Source organism: Calonectris borealis, chromosome 16 (assembly GCF_964195595.1).
Source record: "Calonectris borealis chromosome 16, bCalBor7.hap1.2, whole genome shotgun sequence".
Classification (NCBI taxonomy): Eukaryota; Metazoa; Chordata; class Aves; order Procellariiformes; family Procellariidae; genus Calonectris; species Calonectris borealis.
This window is the reverse complement of record NC_134327.1, coordinates 13,371,783-13,385,499: the sequence shown is the minus strand read 5'-3', so window position 1 is coordinate 13,385,499 and position 13,717 is coordinate 13,371,783. Positions and strand designations below refer to the sequence as shown.

The window sequence follows — 13,717 nt, the reverse complement described above, 5'->3', positions numbered from 1 at the left end:
TGTTTATCTGAGACCAGAACAAAGTAATTTACTTCCTTTAGTGTTATAAAATTCTGCTATATGGCAGTCCTCCCCCAGTCAGGTGCCGTCCCCTACGAGGGAAATCACACACACTGGTCTTCTCAACTTTATCTGCCGTGAAACTGATTTCACTTTCCGTCCTTTATACCAACACGATACAAAACCAGTTTAATCTTTCCTGACCGTATCGGTACCTTTTTGGAAAGGCAAAGGTACAAACAGAGTCCGTGCAATTCATGTCACTTGGCTGAGCCAGTTCAAGACAAGGCTCTCTGTTTCAGCTTTCCACCCAAGCACACACGGACATGTGCATGCACACATGCTCACACGCTGTTCTGCCCTCTCACAGTTTCAGCATTGGCTCAAACTAAAGGTTCTTCAGCTGCAGAGCAGCTGGATTGCCCAAACCATGCAACCTTCATACTGCTCAAGTAAAGACTTGCTCCTGCTTTTTGCACTTGCTTTTTTCTCAGCTCTCCCACTCCCCTGTGACTCTACAGCGGGTGCCACAACTGCCAACAAAAGCATCCTTCTTCTGTCACTCAACATTGCTGCCTTGCCCACAGCCCAAGGAAGAAGCCTGCACGCTGTGAGGTCCTGCTTCAACCATGCGGCACTTAATAATCAATTTTGTTGATGACTGTAAGTGATAACCCCTGTTCCAACCTGCCTGACAATTAGGAGTTCACAGTTTAGCCGGTATTATTAATGATCCAACTGTGCAAAGGAGGGCTTCCAGAGTTCTCACGCACCACTAGCAACAACTGTCCCCCAAAGAGGATCTGCCAAATGTTCAAATCCATTCTGTAAACCCAGCAATTGAATCAGGCTCTCACTTCTGGAGCTCAACGGTAACTTTCAGTCCAGCTGCTGACTTCCAAAATCAATTAATACCAGAACTGGTGTGGGGCTTTATTGCCCAAGCTGAATACAGTTGTATGATTAAACGCTTCATGGAGTTACACAGGGCAGCGGGCAGCCAACAAATCCAAATCAAACCAGCTGAAAACAAAACAGTCATGACATGATCCTGCCAACCCTCTGCTCATCTTCCAAATGACAAAGGGGTCTGCAGCACCTGAGACCATCTCTTTCTCTTGGAATTAATATCCCAGCTAGGGTTTGAACTCCCACCACATTTTGGCTGTAACAAGAACAAGGGGAGCCAAACCTGGCGTGCTTCATTCGTAAAGGTCAGTGCATGAAAACTGAGGTTTTTATCTTACCTGTGGCTATTAGACAAAATCAATGACGTTTATTTCCCACTGTGAATATGCAACAATTGCCACATGCCCACTCACAGAAAAGGCACAAACAGAGTTCCTGCGCTCTCTTGAATGAATGCCATACTCGCGTGTGGTGCCCGCTGTCACGAACAGTGGAATTTAATTGGGATACAGATGGTATTAATTTTGGTGTGCTGACTCTCACAGTGCTGTTGACAATGCACCAGCATTTCCTTGTCCTTCTTTCTTCGGTAGCTGCTAGGGGATGTGGGGCAACAGCCATAGCTGCCTTACATGGAACAAATTTGATTGCCGACACCTCGAAGAGTGACTTGGCTTTTCCGAGCACCTGTGACTTCAGCCCGAGCTCCTGTTTGCGGTTACAAACAGGTTTGGGTACAGAGCCGATTCACTGAAGTGCCTTAATGTGCTCCGGGCACCCACGTTTGGAAATGGGCATCAGCAGCGAAAGGCTCCCAGCGCCCGCGCGGGCTCACCTCGCGCTGCCTGGGGTAATCTCACACAACGCGGCCGTTGGCGTGTCAGGCAGAGTCCTACAGCAACATTTCACAGCTGGGTGGATAGCATTAGACTAGTAGATAAAAAATGGCCTGATTTTTCAGAGCTCCTGAGCATGCTTAGACCCCAGCAAAGTCTTAGGGTCTTACGCTTTGAGCATTTCATTTTTCCACCTGCAAACTATCTCCTTTTATCCACAGCAACAGCTTTCCCATTACTGGTCCAATATATTTCACCAAAGTATTTCTGTATCTTTAGTACTACGGTATTTTGATCTTTTTTAAAGTCTACAGAAAGACAGCTAGCAATGGGGAGAAGGAATGGATACACTACAATCTCCTTTTGTTTATACAGATGTGAAGAACACAGGAGTGAAAACCCTGGGGCAGGATCTCAATAAGGGAGAAAAATAGTCAAAGAAAAGCACGGGGGAAATTTTTACAGCAGCTGGAAAGATGAAGGAAGCAGCAGCTAAGATGGCTAAAGAAGTTTGATAAAGGGACACAGGACTTAAAGATTAAGACCTGGAGGGAAACAGAGAATATTAAAAGAACAGAAAAGTTGATTTATCTAGTTATTAAAAAATAAGTATGATATCTGGGACACATCCTTGTTGATCTATTTCCTCTCTTTTCTAAGCCTTTGTAAAATATAAAGTGTAGTTAAAATGTGAGGAGGGAATAGAAAGATAACTATTAACTGCTAAATGCTGGTACTCATGCTGGAAAGCTAATTACAAACATGCTCAGATTAGGCAAAGGAACACATACATATCTAGGCCATTATAATAACTTACACAAGAGTGGTTCCTTGGCTACTGTAAAAACTAATTTAGCCATGAGAAAGAAGAAATCACTTGTCACAGCTTGTCTCTCTGACAGGCTCCGCAAACTCCCTTTCAATGCATCCCTGTGAAAAACAGCATCAGCTCTCACTGTCCTCTCCTACATCTGCTCTGTTGGCCGACAGTCTGGGTAAATATCTATTTTCCTGGATATCTCAGGCAGAGTTTACACAACCAGAGCCGTCACCATTACATATTTCCTCAGAAACCCAACACTTCCCTTGGTCTTATTCAAAGGTACATATCCAACCTCTGCACCTGAACTCAGCTCGCTCATACTGCTACCTACAAACCGCCTGAGAGATACCCACTGTCTTAATTTTGATCTCCTACATTACCTTCTCCTAATGGACAGTTTGGGACAGCCAGGATACATGCTGGCATAAAAAGCATCGCTTTTTTTTTTTTCCTGAGTGACACAGAAGACGCAGTATTTAAACCACAGCTTGGAGAATAATTAGGGCTAATGCAAGATCAAAAAGATAAAATTATTAAGTTGATGAATTTCAGCAACAAGGGATGGGAGAAGACAGGAAATATTAAGTGAAATCAAACGAGGCAAATCAATAGAGGTAAATGGAAAGTGTTCAAAGAGAAATTAATGTATGCTTGAGGGCTGTAAGAGGCAATAACTGCAATTGCTGCAGTAGAGGAATAAGGAAGCTTCCTTCTCTTATTAGACTATGACAATAAGATGTCGCAGATATCTTGGATTAAAAAAAAAAAAATCAAAGGTTATGAATGAAAGTAAAATCTTTAAAAGGTGATCACAGCAAACTTTTTTGGGAAAGGAATATCTTACAGAATATGAAGTATCTGGATGGTCAATAAGAATTCATATTGTTTTCTTAATTTTTCTTTTTTTCCCCCATATAGCTTAGCTCCCAAATCTCTTCTGCTGTTGGGAGTTCTGTGCTTCACCAGGCCAAAACAGCGTAAAAAAAAGCCCTGAAAGATCAACTCTTCAGGAGTTTATTTATTCATTGAAACTAGCATTAGCATCTTTTTAAGTATTTTTTGCACAACTGCAAGCAGTTTCATGAGCTACGCTTTCTGAACTCAATAAATGGCAACAGCCTGAACTGCCTGTTAAATGTTAGGTCATTGTAACACAACCAGTGGATTCCCCAAAGCAAACAGGCAGGAAGATGACAACACACCATGAATACAAAAAAGCTTTCAAGCTCATCACCATACAAAGCTCTTCAGAACTGACAGCACCCGTTCATGCAGGCCATGGTGCAGCAGAGATACAAACACTTATTAATTTGTCACAGAACTTCGGGAAAGCCAAACGAGGGTGGGAGGTTACGGGCTGCCTAGTGGAGCAGCAATCCAGTTTGTTGATTTTACTGCTTATCTGTTTAAGGGCCAGCGGGTGTGCAAATGCAGTCTAGGATCAAAATATGAATTTGCAAACATGGATTACATCCTATTTCGCTTCTAATTCTCAGTGGAGTTCTTACAGTCTTTTGCAATAAGCTTCAGGTAAATGCTAAATACAAGGATACCATGAGGAATACTAACCAGGGCCTGGAAGGATGCGGGCTGAGCTCTCGTTTTCAGAGGAAGCTCATAGCTAGAAGTGCACATATGCACATTAATGCATCGTTTTTCTTTAATAGTATTTGAAGGAACTATGCTGGGTGCTAGCTCAACTGAGTGCAGAAAAGAAGACAGAGTGAAGCTTCAGACGGTTAGCGTAACATTCCCAAAAGGAGAAACGGAAATATCTAGCAGTCTTCCACAGGAAAATATTTAAACAAACCAACAAGTGGTTTTCCCTCTTGGTGCCTGCCAGTATTTCATCCTGCTAATCTCTCTCTGAAATGCTAGAACATGTTTTGATATAGATTACAAAAACGTTAGCTGCAAAGGTGCCTGTATACTCAGGGGACAAAGCTAGCAGAGCAGGAACGTTAGTTCAAAGGCTCTGAATTTAAGTTGCTCTTGCAAAACAAGTATTTTTTCTTTCCAACCCCACTAGTGAATAGAAGGACACCGCGCAAAATTACGTTAACTTATTTTTTCCAACAAGTCTACTTAGTGCACTTGACTGTGGTGGTTACAGAGGTGTTTTGAAAGTTCATTACAGTAATGAGATTTAAAAGGTGTACAGGAAAAAAAAAAATCTTGCAACCTTTACTTAGAATGCTACACATAGTCTTTTATCTATTTTTGAAGCAGTCCTCACTTCTTAGGAAAGATCACAGAAGTACCCAGCATGAGTAATTTTTACTTTTTCTCTCTGACATTGGCAGCTAACTACTTCCTCCACAAACTTCAATGTTTCTACTATCAAAAAAAAAAAAAAAAAAAAAAGGAGTGAGAACTGTTGAATAAAGACAATGGACTTCAAAGGGGTGGACTGGGGGAATTGGCAGGTAACGTCCCCCTGGGAAGGAATTCTAAGGGAAAAAAGAATTCAGGTTAGCTGACAGTTTTAAAAGAGACAAAAAAAGGTACAACTATCCCAATGCAGACAAAAGATGTTAAGAAGCCAATATGTTTGCATTCAGAGCTCACTAATGACCTGAAAATCAAAACTGAATTGGACAAAAGTTGAAACAGGACACAGGTCTAAGGGAGTGTATAAATAGACAGCACAAGCACGTAGGGACAAAATCAGACCGGCTAAAGTGCAAAGTGAGTTAGAACTTAAAGAGCATCAAAGGCAATCAGAAAGATTTTATAAATACAGTAGAAATTCGAGAGACAGGAGGAGGACAGGTCAACTAGGAAGAAAAGATGAGCATAAGACAGGTGAGACAGAAAAGAATGGGAGGCTGATACCTCCGTTACTTCACTTTCACACAAAAAAAAGTTGATGCTGACTAGATACTTAACACAAATTAAAACTGACAACAATATAAGTAGAGATGTAGGCTAGAATAGAGAACAGGTTAACGAATATTTAGTTAAGCTAGATGTAATCAAGTCAGAAAGGCCTGATGAAATTTGCCCTGCAGTGCTTATGTAACTAGCTAGAGCCATCTCTGAATAATTAGTGATTATCTTCAAGAACTTGTGGAGGACAGGTGACATCTCAGAATATTACAGAAGGGCAAACAGAGTACCCTATCTTTTAAAATGGGGAAAGAAAAACCAGAGGAATTATGGACAAATCAAGCTAAAGTTCAATACCCAGCAAGATCCTAGAAAAAAATATGAGTCAATATATAAGCATCCAAGAGGATAATAAAGTGCCAAGTAACAGCCAATATGTATTTGTCTGGAGCAAATAATAAATATCAAATAATCTATTTTCCATTTTGACAGTGTAATTAGCCAGGTGGGAAGAGTAGATATGATCCACATTGACTTCAAGTAAGGCTTTAATACGGTTGCACACAGGCCTGTCAAAACCAAACAAGAGAAACAGAATCTAAGAAAAATACTAGACATTTTGACTTGAACAATTTAAAAAAAAAAAGTCAAAACGTTGTTTTCAGTAGTCTGCTTAGAAACTGAGAGAACCTATTAAGTAAGGTCTCATGATAAGTCATGAGTCTGGCTCTGTTCAATATTTTCATTAATGACCTGGCTGATGGAGTTGCCAGTCTACTTGCAAACTTCAAAAATAAAACCAAATTGTGAGTGGCTGTGAGCCCTTTAGAGGACAAGTGTGTAATTTAAAGTGATCTTGATAATAAGGAGAGATGGTCTGGAATCAGTAAGATGAAATTCAATAAGGGCACCTGTGAATTATTACATTTAAAAAGAAAAACCTTAATGTACATATAAAAGAGGGACTGACTGACCTGAAAGTGTGCTGCAGAAAAAGGGTAGGAATTAATAGTGGGTCATAGACCTACTTAGTTACAACATCAGTGTTGCAAAAAAGCCAAGTATCCTGGGATGTTACTGGGAACGGTCTGTGCAAGACATCAGAAACAACAGTCTACATGCTAAGCATGCCAAGCATTCTTAAGGGACAGTCTTCCCCTTTCCTTCCAACCCTGCGTTCGTATGATTTTATCATCAATGTAGCGGCAATGGGTAAGAACCAACTGAGAAGGGGATGCATTGCACAAAGCACTGTGCAAAGACAAAATAAAAGAGAGTTCCTATTCCACCGAGCTTGCAACTTCAGCAAATAAGGCTGACAAAGAGCAGCAACGTGAGACATTGGAACACAGTCGGGAGAGCAAAATCTCTTTTGTACTTTCCCATCATTTCTATCAAATGATTTTTTTTCTCCTTAACCACATCCTGTGATTCAAATCCCAATCTCTACTGAGAGCAAGCTTCTAGGACACACAGTTCCTTTAAAAAAAAACGATGAATCAAACCCACAAGACAACCTGGAAGCCAAGCATCCTTGAGCTGCAGAGAAACCCTGCGTGGATCTATCTCCGACAGCTAACCGCTGCCAAGCTTCACACAGACTCTTTCTTGTGCTCAGAAAATCCCCACAGCGTCTGCCTTTGGATCCCATCTGATGATTTCCCTGCATCTTCAGGCATCAGGATCACCCCCTGAGCACTTTGGGAAACTCCGCACCTGAGCAAACACTTTGAGTTCTTGACTCAAGATGTAAACACAGTGCGAGACCGGTCCTTTATTTAAAGGGATGCCACCAACGCAGTAGCATTTGAAGTAGGCACCTTCCACCCAACAATGAAGGCTTTAGGAAATATTGCTAAAAGACTACAGGCAAGCCTGAATGACAGCACTGAAATTAGAAGCAGAAAGACCTGGCAGACTGAGAACTAAACAAAACCCAAAAGCTTTCATTTCTCTTTTTTTCACAATTGAGAGACAAATCTTTACTCACCAGTTAGAACTACTGTAAAATGTGTTTAACATCAGCAGAGAACACAAAATTGCTGGGTAACTATTAGCTACTTTAATTTTAGAGGCAAGAATGGATTCTTACATTGAAAAAGTCTTCACATTTTAAGTACAAGTAGCTGCTGGTGTACACATTGCAAAGGCAACCCAAGAGTTATGACAGCAGCAACATAAAAAGTTTTTTCATGAAATCCTGTCGTCCCTTGCTGCCCTTATTTCCCTTGATGAAAAGCCAAATGTGAGTTAACTCCTTGTGACCTGAGACAGTATTATCCAAAGGAAGCAATAAAACAGAAGCACACATGAAACTGAAATGTTGGGCATGCCCAGAAAAGGCAAATGGGGGGGAAGGAGGGGAAAATCCAGCTGTCCCCCGCTGCAGCTCAGCAGGCAGGTTGCCCAACAGCCAGCCAAACAGGTTACGAACCCAAACGCAGATGGGGAGATGAGAATTCAAACACATTGCCATGAATGACAGGTAATTCTGACTCAGGAAAACACACACCATGGAGCCGGGCAGACTTTTCCTCCTCACCACAGGGTACCATGTCTCTCAGCTGACACCGACATCTTTTCTTTTCTTTAGCCATGGATTTGCTTATATATGGTTTCTAATCCGACACGCAAGGGGAAGGAAAACCCAACAGCCGGAGCTCGCTCTGGTCTCCAGCCCTCTCCTCCCAGCCCTGGGTTTGCTGCTCCCTCTTACCCAGAATAATTCCATTGGGCTCCTCCGGCGGCTGCCAAACAATCCGTACGGATGTCAGCCTCACCTCGGGGAACACCAGCCTCACGGGCGGCCCGGGGGCTGGAAAGAAAAACAGAGATCGTGCTAGCAAGCATTGCATGTTAGAGGAATTACAAGTTCTCTGCCACCTTACCTAGACGGCAGCTCAAGCTGTATCTCACCAATAACAAGTAGATGGTGAGGAGCACCTATGTACATACATAACATAAATTTATTCTGAGGAATCTTGTCCGTGGCCAAACGCCTCCAGCACCCACGGACACCAGACACGACACTGAACCAGCACACCCTACGGAGTTTTACTGCACCTGTGAAATGCGTTTCGCAGGATGCTCCTCTGACCTCTGCCAGAGTTATCTCCCAGCACCATAGCAGGGAGCCCCTGCGAGCCGGCCGTGTCTCCGCGAGGTAACTGATTACATACTATGAAGCAAGTCACCAAGCTGCCTTTACAGAGAGTAATGTGTCAGCCTAATCTGCTTCATACCTGTTGGAATTGAATAATATCTCTTCTCTGTGTCATCAGCCCCAGCTTTGAACTGCCTTCTGATTTTACATGTGCATTTTAAACACTCAGGTCTGAGCAGGAGAACCTGAGGCAGGTGAGATGCACATTAATACAGACGGCCGGTGGCTGCACTGACCATCCCAGGCCCACAAGGTGACGAGATGCTAATTCATAGGTTAGCATCCGCAAAATTTCCCCTTCAGCACAAATTCCACCTGCATTACCCCTGACGATACTTTTAATTAAGTTGAGCCCAGAGGAGACACAACATATTTTTGTCAGGGGTATGGAGATGGAAGAACAATTTGTATCATTTGCCAACATGCACTTAAGGAGGGAACTGCTATAATGGGGTTATCTAAAACAAACAGTTTTAAATATTTCTCATTACAGTCTGATATGTACATTTCAGTGAGTGCTTTTTCTCTCCCTGCAGAATTCTGCTAACAGTAATTTCTCTTTGTTTCCTTTCAAAGAAAAGCCAAGTCCCCACACAGGCAGTGTGCTGAGAGAATGGCTAAAAAGATGTCAGGGAGCTGCTGCCCCGGTTCCCGTCCCCGTCCCTGCATGCTCTTACTCCTTCCCTGCTCTCCACAGAAAACGTCTTGTTCAGCCAGAAGTCTGAATGTGTTTTCAGCCCAACCAAATTACCACAACGAAGCTCTTGCAGAAACCAATGTTTATTCCATTACTATCGAAAAGATTTTGATGAAAAAAGAGAGACTTGTCTTTTTGTTCATCTTCATTGGGAGTAATAAACAGAAGCTTCTCACACTGATATTAATCTTCATTTAATACGGAAAAGGTAATGAAACTAAAAGTAATTTTAGCATCTGCAAAGCCAAAAATATTTTAAGAGTTGAACTAAATTTCTGTAAAACCCCATCAGCAGGAATGCTCCCACCACCGACGTGTTCAGACAGCGCCGGGGCGAGGGGCTCGCTTGGGTTCCTTCAACCCATCATCGGGAGTCCCTGAGCTCACGGGAAGCGCTGGAGGCAGTTGCAAAAGGAAGCTGGTATGATCATCTTTCAGGGTCAATGCCGTATTCTTTTGGGAAAAAAACTGAGAATGGATTACTGAAGTTGCAAATTCCATATCTCTCCTTCGGTCCAATCAGACCCAGATTTGTTTATGGCTTTCAATCGCAGCACTCTACTCTTTTTTTTTTTAGAGCACGATTGAACTTCAATAGGAATTTATAATTGGGCTCTAAAAATTGTCTTTAATAGAAATTGTCTACACTGAGCTTCAGAGTACAATTTTAGAAGTTTTCTTCCTCTTCATCAGCTGCAGGGAAAGAGGAAACGGGGGACTCTGGTTTTCTGTGTTTTTGCCAAATCCTCAGCCCATGACCAATGGAATAGTGCTGAGTTACACTAGGTAGGGACCAAATCCTTTAGGTTCAAAGTTGGGGAAAAAAAAAAAATTCCAAATATCCTTAGTTTGGGCTGTCGTCTACACTTGCATCACTAAAAGAAAGCAGCGTTAAAAGATTGGATCAAATAAAATACTTATTTTGGTAACCTTTAAACTTACCGTCATCCTTAGTTCTTTCTGTAACTGCAGGAGAGCTGGGGACTCCATCTCCGATACGAGTGAATGCCAATACCTGGATCTCATAGAGCACGTATTTCCGCAAGCCAGACAGCAGGAAAGACTGAGTGTGGTTACCTCTTACTATTTGGCTCTTTGGTTCAGAGTCCAAATCTTTTGCTTTGAAAAGTATCTGCAGAATAAATGCATGTGAAATATAGAAAGAAAAAGATTGTTACATGAAGACTGAAAAGAGGGGTACGCATTTTAGATTCCTCCTTTTCACAAAATATAAAACGAGATTATATTCACCAGTCACCCCTTTAAAAAACAGCACACTGCCTATATCTTCTCCAGCTGATTCATGAATAATATAAATATCCAGCAGGTGAATAGTAAATAACAAATGGAAAAACATATCCAGGTAATGCATTAAAAATTGCATACCTTGTAACCCAGGACGAGACCATTCTGCTCAGTCTCTGGGACTGTGGTCCATGTCAGAAGGATCTGGGTTGAACTCACGGCTTCAGCAGAGACGTTCTCCGGAGGAGCAGAGGGAACTGGAATCACACGGCGTAGCCAAAAGCAGAAATAGGTAAGACATACTAGATAATTTTGCTCCATCTCCCTATCTGCTTGGGATTGTTCCAGGATCCCATAGAAGAGTAGTCAAATCCAAAAGGACTGGAATAGGTTCTAGACAATCCCTTCTTCTCTTCTATCCATTCTACATCTTCTTTATATTTCAGCCTGCTTCACAATTTCTTGCCAGTTCATCTCAGAAATGACAATGTTTGTAAAGAGCTAAACATTTAATACTAATCAGTGTCTACAGATAGACAGTAAATACAGACAGATAGGAATAAATTTCAGGTTCCATATATTTACAGTAATTAGAACCAAGTTTAAATTGCTGGACTTCTACAGAAGTCTATCTCCTAGTATTTCTTTCCCATATGTTTTATTTCCCTATGCCAAAAGCTAGAAATCTTTATGAATGGGAGTTTATCTTATGGCACGATCTGTTCTAACAGAAGTTTTACGCCACCCTGGCTTCCTATATTATCTGAAAGGAAATTATAGCATCTTGTCTAGAGTTAGCAATAATTTCAACCACTGGATTGCACTCCCAGTTCAGTAAGAAGTTCTTTAACGTCTAAGCCTTTTGATGATGTGATAGCGCTCAACATTTGCAATACATCAATTATAGGCGGATACATTAACGCAAGGTGTATTTTCAGGGACTGATACGGTGTAAATGAAAGATATGCCTATTTCATTTATGTTGCAAAATTGGCTCTTATGAAACCAGAAACATCATTAGAACTGATGGCACAGGAACACTGTAATTTTCTCTCACTCGAGAGAAGAGCAAACTTGCATTTTCTCATGCCATTAAAACTCTAACCGCTGCAGAACCACCACACAACTGCAAGCTTTTGTAGGCAAGCTTAATAGCATGCCGTGATACGCAAGCAGAATTTGAGGCTATTTTTAAGAGTTCACATTTTATGCTGCCCTTTTGCATTTTTTTTCCTGTGGCATTTCCAACATCTGAAGGGTACAATCTTTTCTAAAGCATGAATACACCTGTCAGGCCTCAAGAGAATATTTCACCAAGTTACGTTACACAAGCACGTATGGACAGTAAGGCTTGATTAGGTCCTGAATATATCACAAAAAGGAGCACAAATCTCTGCCAAAAGTAATGCTTTCCTGGCTGTCCGAATGAAAGAACAGATCTGCTGTTTCGAAGGCGAGCTCCTGAAGCTCCTAGCAACATGAGTGAGATAATGAGTATGAATTAATATAAATTTAAAAAAACCCGCACTGCCCCCCACCCTTGTGCACTCAAGGTTAACAGCAGAGATACTCATTTCTGAAACAATTTCCCTGTTACCAATTATTTGGGACCTGAGAAACAGAGCACCATCACACAACACTGCAGCAGACTAAAATCCAATTTTTTTTCCCCTCCAACCCTGAAGTGCTTTTTTTTTTTTCTTTTTTAAATCTTCTCCTAGATTTATCCCCCACAAGGATATAATTACGTTAAAGGAAAATAGATTGCCAGGAGCCATGAATGTCTTTGGATAGCTGCCATAACTTTATCTGTAGATCTCCACAAAGAGCTACTCCCACATGAATCACTTCTGGAGAGAAAAAGGGTGGAGGTGGGTTGCAGGAAACCAGAACACGCAGAGGAAAGAAGCCCTTTCCAGCCACATTTATTTTTATTTTATCTGGTTTGAAGCCTTTCAAGAGAAAAAAAAGGTTCTTTATTTTACAAATATTTCTTTTCCTCTTTGATCAGCAGCCACAAGATTTCCCGAATTCACAAAAGGTGGAGGCTGTGCCCGGGCTGGCCCCGTGTGCATGCTTGCTTTGAGGTGTGCGTACGATCGCACTGCTGGCAGGGGGACTCGAAAGCTAACAAGGGAGAGAATGGTCCAGCTGAAGATTTATTAGCCCAGACTCCTCTTAATTCCCGGTGACAGCCAGAGCAGCTAAATGTCCCCTCTCGCTGGAAAGGAATCTAAGCCCAATGCCTAAATGGTAAAGATACTTGTGTTCATTGAGTGCGCTTTAATTCTCCAGTTCTCATATTAGTGTTGAGAATTTTATTCTAATATGGATGTATGAATTCAGGACCTACAAGCGATATTATGGATCTTACTGTTGCCAGTCTTTTATCAAGTAACAGACTTTGATCGACCCTTTAAGAATGAATTAAAGCGTAACCTTCATTTCTCTGACCCCTCTCCTCTCTCAGGATATCCTGATTCAAAGAAATTATAGTTTGCTAAGACTAATTAGTGGCTTGAGTGAGGCATACAGATCCCTCTTCCCTCTGCAAGCTCCCTGCTCTAATGCTGGTTTCCTTAACTATTGCACTGAAGACTTTGTTATAAGCTCCAAAGCCGAGTTCTCATTAGTAACCCGCAAGAACAGAAGCCAAGCGACAGTGTCCAAAAAAATCTCAGGGCTTTAACGAAATGAACCGGAAATATTGAAACTAAATGATGAGCTAATCCAGCAAACTGCCAGCTGCACAATGTACTTTAAAAGATCAAACGTAGGAAATTATAGAGTTACTGGCACTTTGCACTGGAACTTCAATAAGAACTCGGGTTTTTAAGGTTATCTGTGTTGGCATCTAAGATCATGCATCCTCTTTCTACATCTGACATAGCCGTATTTGATATATAGCAAATGATGTTGTTTTATGTCTCTAACTGGGCCAAAAGCAGCTTTTAATAAGCTAGCTTGTATTCTGGCTTTCTAAGAAAGCTAGATAGTGGGATGCAGTGGTTCTCTCCACTTTTGCAGCTTGTTTTAGCTGCACATCCATCACTGTTTTTTGAAAGTAAAAATTGTACATCTGCCATCGATTAAGAAGTGCAAATTTAGAGCAAGGTTCATGGCAAAAGTAGCGTAGCTGCAGTACACAACCATTTTGCCTATAAAATTAGATACCGCAGGCCAAATTGTCAGCTTGTATAAACTGACAAATCCCC

The 13,717-nt window shown here is 41.6% G+C and overlaps 1 protein-coding gene across 1 annotated transcript in view; it reads right to left on the bottom strand.

Annotated features, from left to right (window-relative positions):
• SDK1 (sidekick cell adhesion molecule 1) overlaps window positions 1-13,717 on the bottom strand; it is a 419,426-nt gene that overhangs the window by 66,912 nt on the left and 338,797 nt on the right. Inside the window, exons 26-28 of the mRNA XM_075165332.1 lie at window positions 10,644-10,759; window positions 10,200-10,389; window positions 8,114-8,212 (exon numbers count right to left, since the gene is read on the bottom strand). Of these exons, the coding sequence (XP_075021433.1) occupies window positions 8,114-8,212; window positions 10,200-10,389; window positions 10,644-10,759 (405 nt within the window). The remainder of the gene's footprint in view (window positions 1-8,113; window positions 8,213-10,199; window positions 10,390-10,643; window positions 10,760-13,717) is intronic.